Source organism: Typopeltis vanoorti, chromosome 25, assembly GCF_054136105.1.
Source record: "Typopeltis vanoorti isolate ZY-2024b chromosome 25, IOZ_Tvanoo_1.0, whole genome shotgun sequence".
NCBI classification, from domain to species: Eukaryota; Metazoa; Arthropoda; class Arachnida; order Uropygi; family Thelyphonidae; genus Typopeltis; species Typopeltis vanoorti.
In genome coordinates, this window is record NC_143573.1 from 14,966,454 (window position 1) to 14,988,083 (window position 21,630).

General features: G+C 36.4%; 1 protein-coding gene across 1 annotated transcript in view; it reads right to left on the reverse strand.

Moving 5' to 3' along the window:
- Positions 1-1,174: 1,174 nt before the first annotated feature.
- LOC150092567 (GTP-binding protein 6) overlaps positions 1,175-21,630 on the reverse strand; it is a 203,553-nt gene continuing 183,097 nt past the window's right edge. Inside the window, exon 9 of the mRNA XM_090414235.1 lies at positions 1,175-1,334. Within this exon, the coding sequence (XP_090270361.1) occupies positions 1,175-1,334 (160 nt within the window). The remainder of the gene's footprint in view (positions 1,335-21,630) is intronic.

Consider the following 21,630-nt stretch of genomic DNA (forward strand, 5'->3'; position numbering starts at 1 on the left):
ATGAAATTTGGATATGAGATTTTCTTTCTTAGTTGGAAGGATATGGTTCGCTGTGTTGTCCATGATCTTTTCGAGGATAATCCAAATATCTGCATTCAAGTAACTTGAAACTTCATATTTTAAATTTTGTACCTAGTTTTGTGTAACTGTCAAGTTACAAAAATTTTTTTATTCATTAGAGGTCATGCCAGTAGAATAACCGGTGATCAAATCATTGTTTCTTTAGCTTACTGTGTGTAATGTAACTCAGCTTGTCCTTGTATATTTATATGTACTCCAGATGGTGATGATCTTAATATGAAGATTGAAACTTTGGGAAATTAAAAGAGTTATTTATAACACGGTTGTAAAGTCCATAATTTCTAAAAGGAATGCAACACTAAAAGAAAGGATTCCTTAATGTCTAATACTAGATTAACAGGCCATTGAAACATATTAAAAAAAAAAAAGGTTGAAGGATATACATAATTTGTTATTATTATTTTGGTAATCTCTGTGGAGTCAACAGACTCATCATGGGAGACCTACTCAATCAGTAACACGTCTATCCTAATAAGATTTGAAGTTATTTACACTACCTGCATTTACAATGCACTCCAGCAACGTATTCCACTCACTCAAATCTACTCTTCACATGATTTCCAGGGATGGTATTTCATTCTTCCCATCTTTTTATAATTCCTTCTGTATTAATCTGATAGAATCATTTAACTAACTTGAAGATCTCTATCATATCTCCTCTTTTTCTCCTATCCACATTCCCTCAAACGCTCTTCATAACCAACACTGCAAAGTCCTGATATCACTCCTCAATGAAAACTAGGTGACAAAATCTGAGCATAATATCCATACGTGGTCTGACCAATGCATTGTATAGAGATGACAACACCTCCTTATTCCTATATGTCAATGTACTTTTTTATCATAGTAGCAATACGACATGCAGTCTTTGTAACACTTGTAGCCTTATATCTCTGATTCCTAAAGTGTAATGGCTTGAATTTATTAATATTAAAACTGCAATCCCACTCAATTGTCCAAGCTAAAAGTCTATTCAAAGTTTCCTGTAGAGAATTAAATTAACATCAGCACTACTCATTTCTATTTAAATTAAACTGTAATGTTATAAAATAAGGGTTCAAGTAATGGCTTGAAATTTTATTACATAATTTATTTATACATCATTATCATAATTCGTTTTAACTGTAATATTGCCAAAATAATGCAGGAACTTTGCTGAAGCTGTCTTTGTTATTACTACTTCCATGAAAAGAAAATTTGGATCTTCCTCATCAGCAGTAACAGCTTTAACTGCTGCCTCCTTATATAACCAACTTATGGTGGGGAGAGAAAAAAAGATAATATTGCAAAAAATTAAACACCATCTGAATCTGAAACACAAATTTAAAATAACTCAATTTATTTATTTTAGATTTAAAGACCATTGCTTGTCTAAAGCAAAACATTTCTGTTAAGGCTTCAACTATTAAAGTAAAACTGGTGAGTTGAGATTAGCAATTTGCAATAATCACTAAGTATGAATTCAACATGTAAATCAAAGTAAAATCTTTTGACAAGTTCTTGCAAATATTTCTAATTTCATAAAATGTAATGTCAAGCTGTTCTGTAGCTCTGATTTTGAAGTTTGTATGTGCATAGGATAGGCAAAACACTAATTATGCAATTTTGCATAATGCACCTAAAAGATGAACTCTACAGTTTAAAAAAATATAGGAAAGAGTACTTCCAGGAATATTCATTCATCATAAACTGAACTGTTTGTAAAATTCATTATAATTTGTCTTTTGGCATAATTCCTGACTCAAGAACTTTGTGTTTTTATGTCATTTCCACACAGAAGAGATTACATAATCTGTAGTATTTTTTTGGGTTTAAAATTGGACTAAAAAGGGTGTTCGGAAGTTGAGTAGAAAGTGGAGAAGTGACGAATGCACAAATATTTAGGCTTAGGTGCTGGTTTACATTTATGTTGCACTTTAATGAAATTATTTATAGCACAAAGAGAAATAATTAAACCAACAGGTTTAATCAATTTCAAAATTTTGTCTCAGTCACAGAGTGATTCATTCATCCTCATGAAGACATGAGGTAGATCATTCATATTACACTTTAATGGAATAATTTGCATCACAATGAAAAATAATTAAACAGGTTTAATCATTTCATCTGTCACGTCTTCAGGAATACATTGTTAAAATTTGTAATAACACACCAATATAACATTGTATTACAAAGTGCAAAACCTTGAACTTATAACAATAAAATGGCAATTCACTCATCTTTCCAAGCAAAGTTATTTAAATCTTCCAGGAGAGACTTCAGCACCACCTCACAACTCTCCCTAACTTGGCATTGTTAGGGAGAGTTGTGAGGTGGTGCTAACGAATAAGCAGAAACTTAATAACAAATATCTAACACCTGGTTATCTTCCTTTTCTAAAATAGTGACTCCATATATATACACCTATCAGTGACTTTCAAAGAACCAATACTTACTGGTCTATTATCCATTCCCATCTCTACCAACTTGTCACAGGGCTGTGAAATGCCTTTCTGAAGTCCAATACACTGATAAAATCCTATACAATCTCTCCAATAATATACCTCTATCTTAAATCACCATTTTGTTTCAAATTTATCAATTTGACATTGTGTTGCAAGGCTCTCATTAAATAAATACTTCAGGACATAGTCAATTCTTGCATATTCTCTAAAAATATTTGTAGCCTCCACCCACAAAAGGTTTCTCTTTTGTGGGTGAAATTTTTCAAGCCTTCAATAAATGGACTGGTAGTCTCACACCAATGATCACAGACATTCATGTCCATGGCAGGATTCGAACTGTTTGTTGGTTGGAGAATTATGAATTAAAATTGTTAATCTCATTGCAATTTTCTTGTAGTTACTACCATATTAGGAGAATCATAATAAATAGTCTCTCTCACCAGTTGTGAACCCCACCGTTCATGCAAAATGAACAAGTAATTCTTCTGCAGAGGCATATCTTCCTAATTAGTGGAAATACCAACCTCCTCCTCACATATGGCATGAGTAATGCAATTCAAGGACATGTCAAACATACTGTGGAGACTCAGAACATTCACCATGTGAAGGATACAGCATTCCTGCAGACTGACCACCAGGACAAGTACACAGGACTAAATCTGTATATTATTAATGCATCTAGACCAGTGATGACAAACCTATGACACGCATGTCAGCACTGACACACTTGGGGGTTTCAGGTGACACACCTTGGATGTTGAAAAATATTTGGTATTCTGATGAAAAATCTGCGATAAATGGTGTAAGATCGCTCTCAGTTAAGACGAAGGTAGGTTTCAGTTCATTGGAAGAATTATATTTTATAGTTAGCCTATTTCTATTTTATTTTGTAACTAGCCTATAAACAAGCGTTTTAAGTTTACGTTTTCTTTCTTAATCATTATAATTTCTGCACAGTCATATGATATTATAAAAACTTGTAAAAATTATTATCAATATTATATGATACAAACTTATAAATACGTCCTTTATATATTATAAACTTAAAGTTTTCATTTGACTTCTGTGTGAAATTACCGGTACGAACATACCGGTAATAAATCTGGCAACCCTGCTGAAAGAAGTAGTGGTAGTCTTGCATGGTCTGCCACTTAATTAATTTGAGTTGCTGGTGTATAATTCATTTCCAGTAATTGTTAGTTCTTATTAATTATTACTGCTTAATTACTGCTGTATATAATTGTGCTCTTTTTTTAATTTGTGAACCCTTTTACAATGGCAGCTAGCACTAATAAAAAACTAAAATTATCATAGAAAGGGAGTGCAAGAAATTTCCAAGATGTCTGCACTGGACAATATGGTGTTATTGATAGAGGCGATAAAGTTCTCTGTAAATTGTGTGTGAGCTATCTGTAAGTAGAACTTGAAATGTAAGAAGAGATTTTGAAACTAAGCACAAATGGCTCCTAGAAAAAACTTTTGTAGAAGGCAAAGAATACATATCGCAACATCTAAAACTGGCAGAATCACAATCTGGGACTTTAATTATATTTGTTTCAGAACCTTCAAATTTAGTAGCCACAAGTTACAGTATTTCACATACTATTGTTGAACATGGCAGCAAAGGTTGTTCGATTGGTAGAGCCTCTGTTACTAATGGCTCGCAAAAACTTGAGCAAGTTTGAGCGCAGTTAGTAGTTGGAAGGGGTTCAATCGTTCGATGCTGTTGGCACACTCTCCCTCGATGAGTCTTTGGACTCCCTGGAGGTGTCACATAATAATAATAATAATGGGAAACCACTTAGTGATGGTGATTATATTAAAGAAGCTTTCAAGAAGTGTGCACCATTTTTATTTGAGGACTTTTAATAAGGAAGCTATTGTAAAGCGCATGAAAGAGTTACCATTAAGTGGGAATACTATTAAAGACAGAGTTATATCAATGAATGCTAGTATAGAAATTCAAATACAACAAGACTTGAACTCGTGCCATTGTTTTTCCATTTGTCTCGACGAAACTACAGATATTACGTCATCAGCTCAATTGGCTATTATTGCAAGGTATGTTCACGGTGATTCTATGCATGAGGAATTGATAAAGTTAGAAAATTTACCTCAAAACACAACAGGTAAAGACATATGTGACTGTGTTGTTAAAGTGTTCCGTGAGAAACAGATTTATGGAAAATATTTTCGATTACAACTGATGGCGCACCTAATATGGTTGACAATTTACAGAATATGTTGGTCATTTCCCTGATTTGTTTCTATTATATTATACATCAGGAGACACTGTGTGCGAAATCAGGCCTAAAGGATTTGGATGATATGATGAGAATTGTGACAAAGGCAACTAATTTTATTGCTGCCAGGGCTTTAAACAAACAAGAATTTAATTCACTTTTAAGCTAAGTTGAATCAGTGTACAATGGTCTATTAATGTACAATAATATTCGATGGTTGAGTTGTGGCCAAGTACTTGAATGGTTTGTTGAATGTTTAAATGAAATTAAATTTTATTTAAATACGAAGGGCATGGAGCACGAATTTTCTCAGTTGAATGATTCTGCTTGGCTTGGTAAGCTGATGTTTTTCACAGATTTTTCATTGCACCTGAATGAACTCAATATATAATTGCAAAGTTTCGGAAAATCTGTCAATGTTATGTTTGGCACTATCAAGAGCTTTGAAAATAAACTCGAAATATTTCAACGTGATTTAGAAAGTAACAATTGTAAGTATTTCCCAAGAGTGAAATTTTTTTTAACGAAACCAGCCCCAAAAATTGTGAACAACATATCAACCAATCTATCGAAGTTCTAAAGTCAGTAACTGAGCAGTTTTTGTCTAGATTTGAGCAATTTCAAATGTTGGAACAAACAACCCAATTCATAAAGTATCCTGATGAAACAGAATTCATGGATCTTAAATTAGATGGCTTTGAGTGGTTGGATTTAAAAGATCTAGAAATGCAACTAGCCAAATTCCAGTGTAATCCTATCTGGAAAAGAAAATTTATTGCTCTTAGAAATGAATTAGAAGAACTTGAGCGGGAACGTCTGCATGATACCGCATGTAAAAAATCAGACCATGAAATTCTAAGAGTGTGGAATAGCCTTCCCAAAAACTTTCATGCTCTTAAAATCTTTGCTAAAGCTCTTCTACATACTCTTATGAAACTCTATTTTCTGCCTTAAATAATATCAAATCGATAGGGAGAAATAGATTGAGCAATGATTTGAGCGCTGCCTGTGTAGCATTAAAATGTCCACACTATAGCCCTTCTATAAAGCAACTTTCTACCAGTACTCAGCAACAGAAAAGTCATTAAATGTAATGTAAGTTTGTAATTTCACTTTATTAAATTAATTGTATGATATGAATTCATTGATTTTATATCAATGTCCTATTAAATAAATCGCCTAATATGATATGTATAAGTCACCATCTATGATTATGTAGTTAAATTTATAATGCATGTATGCAAGTGGCACATCAACAAAGTCGATATTTAAAAAAAAAAAAAAAAAAAAAGATGTTTGACACACTTGGGTAAAAAGGTTCGCCATCACTGATCTAGACATTTCCTGATCAGCTGTTACATAACTGTTCTGTACTTACACTAGCAAGACAGTGCCTGGAGAGGATCCCACATACATGAAAAGCACTGTCACAGTCTTTTGACATTTGGTCAGCTGCTGTGTAATTATAACTTGTCTCAAGCAATCATTTTGGTGAGCAACTAACAGCCAACTCAGAACTGACATGGACCAGGGGAAAGTGTCTAATTAACACCAAACATTTGATGTTAATTAGACACAACTTCTTTATGGAATCTATGAGCAAAAGGCTCTTAATTGAATTAAGACCAAAAACTTGTGTAGCATATTATTAATGCACAGGTATTCCCATGGTGTCAAAAGACTCCTTGTGGGAGATCCATTATTCACACAATTCCTTAAACTCATTCACTAACGAAGTACTCATAACCACCTCTGGCAATCCATTCCACCTGTTCAATACTTCCATGCAAAAAAATCTAGTCCTAACACCCTTGCTAACCACACTCTTACACAACTTCCACTGGAGATCCTTAATTCTCTCCCTTCTCACCATGTGCTGAAAAAAAGTCTTCTGTGTCAATCCTATAAAAATGCTTCCAAGATGTTTCCTCTTTTTTGTCTGTCAGCTAATTTTGGAAGCCTACAGAATGGTTACCTATTCTCATAGGGGACATTCCACAGACCTGCCATAATCTTCATCACTTGCCTCTGGATCCTCTCCACAACTTCTACACAGAATTTGGGAGTCCAGATGTGGCCTTATATAGGGGAACAAGAATTTCTCTATGCCTATATGTTAGTGTGTTCTTCATAAACCACATAATCTGATGTGCTGTTTTAGCACATCAGATTACCTTTGCAATATGCCCTCTAAACTTCAGCCAACTCCTGTTGACAATTACCTCGAAGTTTTTGGCCTGACTTTCCTGCAGTTCAGTTCCATTATTATACAGTACACGACTTGTGATCTCTTCTTCCCCAAGTGCACCACCTTATACTTGAACACTTTAAAACACATTAAACAACAGAAGACCAAATACTGAGTCCCGTGATACACCTGGATGCCTGACTTTTCCTGGACTCGACTCAACCATAAACCATTAATAACCTCTAATCCAAATCATCAGATTCATATCCCTTCCCATTTGCTCCAATTTATGCAATAGAGTTCTATGTGAAATGTTCAAATGCCTTTGTAGTAATATCCCTGAGTAGCTATTTTCCTTATCCAACTCTAATGTCACTTTATTATAAAAAGTAAACAAAATGCTAAGACAATATCTATCTTTCACAAAACCATGTTGTCTCCTTATGATATTGGAGCCACTGTTATGCAGTGGGAATATTTTGCCTTCTCCTTAGTCTGCTGGCACTGGAAAGAAGGCAAAACTTAAGCCTCAATCTTAAACTAAACCCCTTGGTCAGAGGAGCTGATAATTCCCTTGCACATTCTTGTAATACATGGCCAATATGTCATCTAACCCCATGGATTTGTTCACATTGAGGCCCTCAATATTTTAAGCATCTCCACTATTCTCCCATCAGTCAATGTCACATCTAGCATTGCAACATCAGTACCTAGATAGTAACATCCCTGAAAAATGCTCACTCAGTAATTCAACTATTTGGTATGCTTCTGTTACTTTCCCCACCATTAGCACTTTTTTAGCATCATCCTCCCATAGTAATTCCTCCTTTTACTTGTCCCATAGTGAAATAATACTTTAGGATTTCTTTTGGCCTTCCTTCGATCACACTTATTGCTGTACCTTGTACTACTCATGGCTATGCTGATCACTTTTTTCTTATATTCTGGAACTCCAGTACTTTTTCTTTTTTTTTTTTGCAACTCCTAGTTAATGATGCTATCTGATACTACTTTCTTCAAATATTCTTTGGCCATCTTCCATGCAGCACCAACATCTCTTACCTCCAAATTCTTATGCCATGTTCTGCTGAAAGCTGACTCCTCAGCTAGTCATAATCACCTGCTTAGTGATTTCACATATATTCCTTCTTAACATAAAATTTTGTATGCCTGGCAGTCTCCTAGGTCAAGACTACATAATCAATTTCCCCAAGTGGAGGCAGCATAGCTCGGTGCAATGATCACATCCAGCACTCTCAAACCTCGTTTGCAATATGGCCTCATAATCTTGAAATCCTCAATATTTTGCTTACCCATTTAACAGAACAGAATATAATTTACTATTGAAACTGAATATAAAATATCATTTCTGGTCTTAAACACAGTGTTGAAAATGAATAGTCCAAAGAAGACATTACATGTCTTCTCTCATATGGTCTATCATTTTCTGTCTACTGTAAGTCCATTTACACTTCTCAAAGTATTGCCTAGTGTGACCAAGTAAATCACCACTACATACCAATCAGGTGTTACTAGTATCCTAACAAAGACAGTTTCAAACCATGTGCTCCTCTGAGCAAGCTCTTGCAGAAGTTCAAACCAAGTCATACATTCTGCTCAAATGGTTACACAAAAAAATTAGTAGTCATTTCTAGCGAGCAGTCCCAAACAAACAAACACCAACTTCTAGTCGCAGGAAAAATAAATAAGATTCTCCAAAACCAACTTTAACTCTTCAACCAAACTGAGGAATCTCCATATTCCATTTCCTCCTTTAAATAAGCAGTGGTTTACTAAATAAACTACTTATTCTTGTGTAAGAGAAACAGGTTGCAAAATTAAATAAAGAGAGTCCAGGTGCAACATTCAGTATCTCAACTATAGCAAATGTGGTAACCTTGCACAAGAAATACTAGATAGCTCAATCATTACACCAAACTACTTTTTGGTATTCAGGAAAACACAAGGATGCTTTTGAAGCACCCATTAGGAAACTTGGTCTCAAAATCAAAAAAAGAGATGAAAATTTAAAAAAAAATGATTAGTTAGTTTTTTTTCCTCCATACATTGATAATTATTATAAATTTAGTTTAATCCTTTATCCAAGTGTAAGCAAACAAAGTTTGCACCTGAAGTATCTTCAGGACTGAGGCAACTTGTGGTAAAGGTGGACCAAGTTCTCATCACTACTTGTCTTAGTATCTCCCATAATGTAAAGCACATCTCCTTGCAGACATGTATAATGCTATGCATTAAGAGCCACTACCCAGACCAGTTTCAACCTTTATTGAGATATTGCCAGTGGGAGCCAGACCCAGAGGTGGTGATACTAAGATGGACATAATGGAGAAGTCATATTTACCTATACAAGTTACCTAAAGGTGTCTTACCTTATTATTAAATTACTCTGTATAGTCTAACCAAGTGGAAAAAACTTCCAACATTCATAATTACTGAGACAACCATAACCCTGAAGGTCCTCCTGCTTGTTGGAGGCCTAAAGTGGGCTTGAAAAAGTTCCATGTTGTTTCTAGAGCAGGATTTCCAGACAATGTAAAAAAATTAAAAAAACACATAAAAATGGGGGGGGGGGAATCAGATGACTAATCCATATTTATGGATTAGTCATATGATTCTAGGCAATCTTATAATACTCCTTTGAAAGTACAGCCCCCCCCCTTCCCATTTATTTCCCAGGTTAGGGACCAGAGCATTGATGAGAAGCAGAATACCTGAATACCTTTATTTAGCTTGCAAATGCATTTTGGGAACCAAAAAACATAAATAACACACTATATATTACTGTGAATCTGTGCGAAAGCTAAATAAGATACTAGGATAAACAAAAGTATAGTACAATGAATTTAGTATGCACTGGCATAGCGTTTTTAATTTCCTCTAATACTTGGGCTTTATTCTTAGCAATTCTACCAACTGTTCTGCGAGGTATGGCTAGCTTGCAGTCTATATCAATTATGTATATGCCTTCCTAACTAAGTTTGATTAGGGCTAGCTTTGCTTGCAAATTGAGAAGCTTATGGTTTCTTTTAGCTTTATCGCTATACTAAGTGCCATTATAATCATAAATATAAGTATGAATACTGCATTATAAGCACAAATATAAGACATACACAGTACACAATTTCTAAGAGATGCACACCAAATGTGAGTTGAATGACAGACAAAGCACGTGGAAGGTTGGAGAAAGGGCAGAACGGTTGATTCAACTATTGAGACATGTCCTTTTTTTGAAATTACACACATACTGATCTTGCTTTCTATTTCTATATATATACACACACACACACACTGATCTTGCTTTCTATTTCTATATATACACACACACACACATACACTGTATATTCCTGTCACAATGTGGCCTATACCACTAGATAAAACAAATATTCCATTAAAGTTGACTGTACACTAGACTATTAAAGGTGAAGAAAAATTCATGGACTTTGAAAGCATTTGTGGGTTGCAGAAATTGGTTGATAGGCAGAAAAGGGGTGATATGATTGAGACATTCAAATTACTGAAGGATTTCCATAAAATTAATTCAGAAGATATTTTTGAGAATAGGACTGGTGGTGGGAGGACTAGGGGCCATACATGGAAGCTGGGCAAGAGTGTGATTATCAAGGGTGTTAGAGCTAGGTTTTTACTTGGAGAGTGGTGAATGAGTGGAATAAGCTGCCAGTCTGTTGTGGGTGCCATGACTGTGAATGAGTTCAAGGCGAGGTATGATAGACACTGTGTGAATGTCAAATAGTTGTTCTTGACATGATGATAGGGCCTCCCTCGATGAGTCTATCGACTCCTTGGAGTTGCTCATAATAATAATAATAATTATTATCATAGGATGCCATATCAGTTGCCTTTCCATTCACGAGATTGGTGAGAGTGTATCATATAAAGTCAGCAGCTCATGGAAATCTGCCACATTGGCCAAGGAAATACAACAGTAAAAAAAAAGTTAAAGATGAAGGGAGTATACTTTTGTGGGAGAGAAAACTTAGCAGCCTGATACATAAAACTTGAATAACATGCTCATCTGTGATAATTATTAATATTATTATTAAGAGAGACCTCCAGGAAGCCCATAGTATTCGCAACAACTGTTATATCTGTTCTTGAATTCATTCATGCTACTTCCACACACAACATCCAATGGCAATCCGTTCCAATTACACACAACTTACTCTATGAGAGAAAAATCTAGCCCCCCCCCCCCCCTTGTCAGCATTCGTTCTCAACCTTTATGGATGCCCATGTGTCCTTTTCCCACCCTCCATAAAATGAAAAACTCCATCTACTGAAATTCTGTATAACCCTTTCAGAAGTTTGTAAATCTCAATCATATCATCCCTGTTTCCCTGTCTGCAGCCTACAAATTCTCAATCTGTATTCCACAATCCTGATATCAAACTCTCCTTTGCATTCTCTTCACTGTATCAGAATCACCAAGGAAACCACAAGAGCAGACCTGCGTGCAATAGTCCAAGCGAGGACTTATCAAGACCATATAAAGAGGCAAAATGACTTCATCATCATCATCATGAACCATGGGCTCACTGCCCGTTGATGTCTGATGCCTGTTTCACTATCTTCTTCCACCTTTCTTTGCACAGTGTCGCAGTTTTTGTACACCCATTCCACACCAGTCTTTTATATTGTCTATCCATTCTCTGTATGGTCTGCCTCTTCTGTTTAAACTATCCAAAATACCAAACATAAAATGTCTTTATCTTTCGGTTCTCACTCATTCTACAGATGTGTCCAAATAATTGCAGCTTCCATTTTATAATCTTCTGCATTACATTCTCTTTTGGTTGTATCTTCTGATAGAGCTCTTCATTGGTGATTTTCTGTACTCATCCTATTCTTAGAATCTTCCTGTAACAAGTTCTTTCAAACGCCAAAATTCTTTTTCTTGATTCTTTATTTATTACCCACGTTTCAGATCCATACAGTACGCCGCTGAAGATGCATGTTTCCAGTACTCTTAGTTTTGTTTGCAGACTGATCATTTTACTTTTCCAGATGTTATCCATGGCCTTCAGATTTGTTCTTCCCTTTGCAATCCTGATCTTTATTTCTTTTTTTACAGTCCAAGTCATATGTCAGTTTACTTCCCAAATATGTGAATTGTTCTACATTTTTTATATCAGTTCTATCCACTTGTATCTTTTGTTTCATGTTCTTCTCACCAAATACCATTGTCTTTGTGTTTCCCAAGTTCATAACAAGTCCAAATCTCTTCCCTTCCTCATTTAACAGTTCCAGTGTTTTTTATAGTTCTCTTTCGTCTTCTTCAATAATAACAATGTCATCTGCAAATCTCAGATTGTTAATTCTCATTCCGTGTACAGATATTCCTTTGGCATCTTCCTTCAATTTGTCCATTGCTCTTTCTAAATGTGCGATGAAAAATGCTTGGTGATATTGGGTCTCCCTGTCTAGTACCTCTGCTTGTTTTAAACCATTTCCCCAAATCATCACCTATTCTAACAAACATTTTTTAATATAGCTATTAATTCTTTTATCAATTCCACAGGATTCCAGAACTGCTAATGTCACTTTCTGGTCAATACTGTCAAATGCTTTCTGAAAATCAACAAAGCAAGAATATATGTTTTTGTTTTTTCTCCTAGCTTTCTCTGCAAAATGACTTCCTTATCTTTATATGTCAAGGTTCGTTTTAGCACTGACATTATTCTCTGAGTTGTATTTGCAAATTTTCTTACATGATCCTTGAGCTTCAACTTGTCTACTAAAACTCCAAGATCCCTAACCTCATCAGGTTTTTCCAAGCATAATCCCACTTGATATAATATGACACTGGATAGTTAATCACACCAAAGTGATTGACTTTACATTTATTAATATTGAAATGACAGCCATTTTCACATGACCACATTTCCAGCCTATTCAAATCATTCTGCAAGTACTGCATATCAGCAGCACTCCTGATTAGCCTACCTATCTTTGTATCATCAGCATATACCTGTATGTCACATGTCAAATCCTTCTCAATGCCATTAATGTATAGACTGAATAACAATGGACCATGGAATAATCCTCGAGGCACACCACTAGTTAACTTGAATCTTGCAGATTCACCCCCCCCCCCATATACCACTTTTTGATATCTGCCAGTTAGCCATCCTCTTATCCATGCTAATATTTTATAATCCAAATCCATATTGCCCAATTTATGCAATAGTCTTACATGATGTATTCTGTCAAAAGCCTTAGCAAAATCCAAAATATTATGGTGTTTCCATTCCCCTTCTCTAGTTCAACGGTAACATTATTATAGAATGTGAGGAAGTTACTAAAACATAACCTTCTCTTAGTAAACTGATGCTGTTCATTGCAAAGTAGAGATTCTCTGTCAACCCATTTCTGAATGCGAACCCTAACCAACTTTTCCAAAATCTTCACCACTCCTGAGATACTAATTGGTCGATAGTTGGATACTTCAATCTTTGCAATGGGATTACCGTACATTCTTTCCACTCCTGCAGAATCATCCATGTTCTGAGACTCAAATTATATAGCCTGGTCAAGGGAATAGCCAGTTCAGCTGAACATTCTTTTAGCATCTGTGCTGATATCCTATCATTTACTATTGCAAAATTTTTATTCAGTTTGTGCAATAGCTCTAGTACTTCATCCACATGTTTCCTCATATGGTGAGTTCAATGCTGCATATACCAGGTTGATAACTTTTAGCAAAATTGCTGCTCATTAGTTGAACAATCACTTTTGCATCAGTCACATGGATCTACATCTGCATTCAGTAGAGTTATTATTATTATTATGTAACACCTCCAGGGAGTCCAAAGACTCATTGAAGGAGGGCACCTACTCTACAACTCTCTGTCTCGACTACTCATTTCACCAACTACAACGAACCAGAACTATACCAACTCCATCTACAGCCACCACTAGTATTTTCACAGATAATCACAAACATTCATGCCCATGGCAGATTCAAACCCACAGCCTTTTGGCTGGAGAGCAGATACACTGACCACTTGGCAAACAAGGCCGGTTAATCTATCAACTTCATTCTTTCCTTGCAACATAGTGATAGAATTCTTTTGGGTTGTCTTTAACTTGCAGAGCCAGTTTATTTTCATACTAAGACTTGGCTTTCCATACAACACTTATGACTTTTCTGGACTGCTACTTACAATTATCATAACTCACATCATCCTTTTCTTACAAATCTCTTACTTAATAAGATTACACATCCATTTCACTCCTACTCTATTTTTTTTTCAATTCTAGGGACACATTCTGATATCACATCATTCAAGTGTATTTTTAAACACTTCCCATGCACTGTCAATATATTTCCCATCCAATAACTGATACCATTCCGTTGAACTCAGTATACTTCTCAGTTGGTCATAATTTCCTGCTTTGCAGTTCAGCATATAACCTTTTCTGAATGGAACATTCATAAACTTAGCCACTTTCCAAGTGAGTACCACATGATCACTGTCACCAACCAGGCAGAATAGTTAATTCTTTAACTGAAACCTCCCTCTGACACTATAATCACATCTAATACTCTGCCTCGAAATCGTTCTGTCACATGCTGCTTAAGGAAGTTGTCTCTCAACATCTCAATAAATTCAATTTCATTCTTCTCATGTGATTTCATAACTACCTAATCAATGTTTGGACAATTAAAGTCCCTCATTATGATTACTCTTTTTGCACCTGTCGTATTTATTTCTTGATGCATTTCTTCATCACTAGCAACCAATCCACCAGGTCTCTAACAACACTCCACTGTGAATTTAATCTTGTTAGACTCAACCTCACGCCAGATGGCTTCAAACTCACTGCCACATGAAAAATTGTTACTAGTATTGCATTCAGAGGTCTCAACTCTAACTGGATTCAAGACATTTGATATCATTAGCATCATGCCTCTCTTATCCTATCTATCCTTCCTAAAAATTCTGTATTCTTTGCACACTCGAAACATATTAAGACCTCACAATATGAGGTCCTAATATGTTAACCAAGGTAACAAACTCTACTCCTTTGTTTTTAATACTCCTATCATTCGTGTACAGACCTAATAAATTACCTGCATGCTCTTTTCATACACTTGTGTGTGGTCTACATAAGAGAGAATTTTTAACTGACAAGTATTGAAATCAGAAGAAAAGAAGTTTCAATTTAATCAGTTTTATTTGCATAATGTCAATTCAATGGCATGTTTTATGTTAAATAGTCATTTGTATTTTTACCTTACTTATCATGACTATTAGCACATGGCTGATAGTTGTGATAAGTGATTAGGGCAGAGCTGAGTTGTTGTTGTTGCCTCAGATTATAGATATTAGTGAGACCTGACCATCAGAGGCTATCAGTTAGATATACTAACTAGCATCAATGCTACTCATGGAGGGAAGAACGATAGGTAAGGAACATTCTCCACTATATATACAGTGTTACAGTAAACTATACTGTAACACTGTATATATAGTGGGCTGACAAAGATTGTAGAGATGGTAGATATTTTGTATGGTTAAGGAACCAGTGTGATAACTAATATTTAAGGAATTGACAGCGTATACTAGAAATATAAATTAAATAAACTTTAATATATACTTTCCGATATTTGGGCAAACGTCATGTTGCCATCTTCTTGGGAACTTAATACAAAGACACATGCACACAAGTGCTACATAATAGCAAATGAGAACTGAAGCTAGGAAGCTAACATTTTCCTAAAGTCCTGATGGTGCCTCCTGGCGGGCTATATTGGTGGTTAATTTATATTTCTAGTATACGCTGTCAATTCCTTAAATATTAGTTATCATGTTTAACCAGCGTATAAGCCTCTCAACAAGAATAATGATCATCCACGGAGATTCCTTCGCACGTAAGGCCCGCATTACGGCAAACTGAAGCTTAAGTTATCCGGACAACTTAACCGTCTGGCATTCCTAAAACGCTGCCGGGATAATCAAGTTATCCCAAACTGTGTAAAATTTAAACACCGCTTCGTCTCACAGAAAGCTCTCCGTATCTACAACCAGGCAAGCCAGGCTTTACTTCGGGAGCAAATTACCGCTACACGCGGCTCCCTAGCCGACATAAACAGAGCTATTTTAGCGCTAGAGAATGAGCTTTCACATACGCTTAATCACGAGCTTTGGTCAGTCCTACATGACGTCTCATGTACAGCAGCTAATAAAGAATTCGAACGAATACGGAGTTAACATATCAACAAGTTTGATAAATTAATAAAGAACTCGGCGTCCAAACATAAACTACAAACCAACACTGTAGTTAACCTTTCTTCAGTTATCTTGAAGCCTGAAGCACTCAACGCTCTGTCACGTGGTCACAACTTCGCCATTGCTCCTAAGAAATTACCAGCCAAGGAATTAATGATCCAAATTGAACGCGCAATTCGCCAACTTCCAAGCCACATCGCCAACGATATTCGATTGGATGTAGCCTGTGTTCTCAAAAAAGCAAAACCTCCAAAATCCAACATATCTATTAGTGAATACAAGTCACTACAAGAATTGAAGAGAAACAAAGAAATAGTGATCACCAAAGCGGATAAGGGGAACGCCACTGTGGTACTCAACCTTAATGACTACACAGGTAAGCTCAAGGCTTTGCTATTAGATTGATCCACTTACCTCCCCATTAATTACAATCCCACCAACTCACAAATTAGAAAACTCCATAGGCTCCTTAAGAAGGCTACTTCTTGGCCTGTGGAGGTTACCAACAGACTAAAACCCTATAACTCTAGACCCCCCCCACCGCATATATGGGCTCCCAAAAATACATAAAGAAAATTGCCATTACGTCCCATAGTGGATGGCATTGATTCCCCCACTTACAAACTAGCCAAGCATTTAGCCAAAGCGCTCTCACACTATACTGGCAACACACCATCACACATAAAAAACTCAGCCCACTTCAAAGCCAGTATAGAAAACCTTACACTGCAACATAATGACATAATGGTCAGTTTTGATGTCTCCTCCCTATTCACGAATGTACCCCTCAAAGAAACCCTAGAGCTAATCCAAGCTAAATTTCCTCCCGATATCTCAGCCCTATTTCAGTTTACAATGAACTCAGGCTATTTCGTTTGGCAGGAAAAATTCTACAAACAGATAGAGGGGACAGCCATGGGTTCACCACTTTCCCCACCCTTGGCCAACTTCTTTATGGAGACTTTTGAAGAGAAAGCCTTAAACTCAGCCTCACAAAAACCTACCATATGGCTTTGCTACGTTGATGATGTGTTTGCTATTTGACCACATGGCCCGGATTCACTCCTCTCCTTCCTAACACACTTAAACAACCAACACCCTAGAATCAAGTTCACCCTGGAAAAAGAGGAAAACAATAACCTCCCCTTCCTAGACACACTAGTCACCCGCCAACCTGATGGAACCTTGGTTTATAGAAAACCCACCCATACAGGCAGATGCATTCACCAACAATCCCATCACCGCCCCCTCACAACAATATGGAGTTATTAAGACACTATTCAACAGGGCAAAAATAATCTGTTCATATGATCAAGCCCTAACCACTGAACTAAATCACATCCGTGACACTTTCTCAGCCAACGGCTACCCCCCCCCCCAAAAAAAATCCAGAAAATACTTAACCCAGTTATCCACCACCCCCTCCCCTTCACAAAAAAGATTACTCTAAATCCATCACCATTCCCTACATCCAAGGCACCTCGGAAAAAATCAACAAAATCTTAAGAAAACATGACTTAACCACTTGTTACAGACCACATAGAAAATTGGCATCCCTTATCTGCTCCCCTAGACCTACCTGGTGTATACCAGGTCCCTTGCAGCTGTAAATTGTCTTACTTTGGCCAGACAGGCAGGACAGCAAATATCAGAATCTCAGAACACAAGGATTACATCCGATTTCACCAGTACAGCCACTCTGGGCTTGCAGACCACGCTCTGGATATTTGCCACAGAATAAGATGGAAGAAAGCCACAGTCATACACCGCAGCAAGTTCAAGTATGAAAGACTATTCATGGAATCAGCCTCAGCCCTTAGGAACATGCCAAACCTCAACAAATTTGGATGCATGAGACTGCCCCAAATTTGGGAAACATTTATCAGAAGAACTTCAGCCCAAAGGCCAAGAACCACCAATATAGCCCACCAGGGGGCACCATCAGGACTTTAGGAAAACGTTCGCTTCCTAGCTTCAGTTCTCATTTGCTGTTATGTAGTACTTGTGTGCACGTGTCTTTGTATTAAGTTCCCAAGAAGATGGCATCGTGGCGTTTGCCGAAATATCGGAAAATATATATTAAAGTTTATTTAATTTATATTTCTAGTATACGCTGTCAATTCCTTAAATATTAGTTATCATGTTTAACCAGCATATAAGCCTCTCAACAAGAATAAGGAACCAGTGTATATTGTCTAGCAGCTTCTTAACTACATAGATCCTGATCCATATTGGTACAGAGGTGTCACTGATTATTCATAATAATGATTCATGGTATAAACAGCGTAAAGAGAGAAAAAAAACACATTTTTTAAACTCGCTAATATTTCACTGGTTTTCTACCCACCATCATCATCATCAGAGGCACAATTATCAGTGACAGACACACAGCACTCAAGTAATAATTGTGGAAAACAATTCAAATTGTAACTGAAAACAGAATTAATGTGTCTGCACACGATCTATGGGATGGATAACTATAAAGTTAAATAGAGAAGTTAGGCTATCAGGTCTTCAAGGGAATAAATTAATACATAAATTATTAATATTATAATAAAGTCTAATGCTCTTTGATCTTGAGTTCTTGTTGTCACATACAATTTGAGGAAGTTGTCTCACAATAGTTCTATAAATTCAGCTTCATTCTTTTAACAAAATTTTGCCATCAGTCATTCAGTATTTGAATAATTAAATCACCCATGATGATTCCTCATTTAATAACTATCATGTTGATTTAGTAATACATTTTATCATTGTCAACTAGTCCAGTAGGTCTGGAACAACACTCCAAGTATTTAATGTATCTTGTTAGACTCCACCTCACACCTTGATAGGATCAATCTCGCTGCTACATGGAAAATTGTAACTAATATTGCAATCATAGCTCCTTCCCAAACTGTACTGAAATCATACAAGAACATTCTTGGGAGGTTTGGAATTCATTAGAATACTAGCCACATCCAAACAAATATTAGTAACCACTGTGGGTGCAAGTGAAAATCCAAACCTCCCAAGAATAACATTCCACTTAAAGAAATATTAGCAACTTAAAAAAGTTGTATAGGAATAAGCAAATTATTATAACAAAAGTAGATAGGGGAACCAAGCAAATTACAACATAAAAATTATTATTATATGGGCACCTCCATGTAGTGGAGTCCGAAGACTCCACTCCATGGGAGACCCAATTTATCCATGCAATCTATCATACCTCTCCTTGAACTCATTAACAGACAAAGCACTCACAACTAACTGTGGCTAACTAACCCATTCCACTCATTCAGAACTCTCCAAGTAAAAAATCTAGTCCTCACACCCCTACTAACCAGGGATAACCCCCTAGCCAAGTGCTGAAACATTTCCCCTGCATCTATCCTATATTTTTTCTCTTTTTCTCCTACCAACTTCTGCAATCTACACAACTTTAATCTATCCTCAACAGGAAACATTCCATAGGCTACTCACTATCTTAGTCACTCGCCTCTGAATCCTCATTCCCAAGAAACCCGGGGGGGACCAGACTTGAGCACAGTAATCCAGATGCGAATGTATCAAGGCCTTATAAAGAGGAATAACAACTTCCTTATCTCTACTTGTTAATATGTTCTTGAATAGCCAAGTAATCTTATGGGTTGCCTTAGCAAATCTCTAGCTTCATCTGTTTCCTGGAGAACAGTGCCATCTTTGTGATACACAGCTTGTAATCTATCCCAAAATGCATAACATTACATTTCTCGACATTAAACTGACACCAATTAACTTCTGCCCACACTAACAGCCTATTTAAATCATCCTGCAAGCTCTCCACATCGCCTTCATTACTCTACGTAATTTCACATCATCATCAGCAAACAACTGAATATTCCCTATTTCATTTATGTACAAACAGCAACAACGGTCCCAGAACTGAATCTTCTAGCACCGCCACACCACTAGTCACCTGTTTTTGCCTCGATTCTGCCCCTCCATATACCATTTTTTGATATCTGTCCAGCAGCTACCCTCTTATCCACTTAACCAGTGTTATTTCCATTCCCATTTGTTCTAATTTGAATAACAGAGTTCATGTGGTATTCTGGCAAATGCCTTTGCAAAATCATTGTCTACCCATTTCCTTTATCTAACTCAGCTGTTACTCTGTTATAAAAAGTTAGTAAATTACAAAGGCATGACCAACTCTTCACAAAGCCATGTTGATCCTCATACATTATCATATTTTTATCTACCCATTCTTGAATTCTCTTTTATGCCAATTATTCTAGTACTTTATCACCATGTCTAAGATACTGATTGGTCTATAATTTTCTTCTGCAGTCTTAGTACCTCCCTTATGTAAAGGAATTATTTTACCCTCTTTCCACTCCCTTGGAACTCTACTAGAGCTGAGACTTAAACCTAGTCAAAGGCATTGCCAGTTCCATTGCATATTCTCACAAAACCCTAGTTGATATCCCATCTAATCCCACAATTGTATTTCCATTGAGATTCTGCAATATCGTAAGAACCTCCCATTCATCCACATATGTTCCCACATTATTATATGTCATATAGATTAAAGCAGTAACCTCACTAGGATGATATACCCTTAAACTCAACTATTTTATCTGCTTCTGTCTCCTCGTGGCAGTCATCACTCATTAAGGTTAATCTTCCATAGTCTTTCTTCCTCTTACTTGCCACATAACGAAAGAACTCTTTGGGATTTCCTTTGGCCTGTTGAATAGAAATTAAGGATGCCAAGAAATTATATTATTGGTTTAATCCTTTACCCAATTGTAAGCAAGCGAAGTTTGTGCCTGAAGTATTTTCAGGACAGGGCAATTTGTAGATATACGCTAATCACTTGCCTTAGTATCCCATAATGCAAAGCACATATCCTTATGGACATGTATAATGCTATGCATTAATGGAAGGGTCACTACCCAGACTGGTTTAGACTTTTATTGAGGTGAAAAAGGGGTGCTCATCATAGGCCTAGAGTAGTTAGTATAGATGTGCAAGAGAGCCTGATAATATTAGGAGAAAGAAAAGACAGATAATATATGTGAGAGAGAGAGAGATAACTGATAGCCTTTGGCTATCATATAGCCAAAGGCTATCAGTTTTCCTTTTCACCAATCTCATAGAGATGAACGGCCAATGGACCAATTTAAACTAAAGTGCAAAGATGACTGATACCCAGGTGGTTAGCCTTATCTGAATTAACCACCTTCTCTCTATCATAACAATCTCAATCTCTTGCCTTAGTGCATGTGTCCAAGCTCTCATGCAGCCTCCCTGCCTACTTAGTTTTTCCAAGTACCTATATTTACTCTTTTCAATCAACAAGAATTTCTCCAAAAATCTATCACCAAATCCATTTAAGTGGAATTCATTCTGCAAACATAAATCCTTTCTACTAT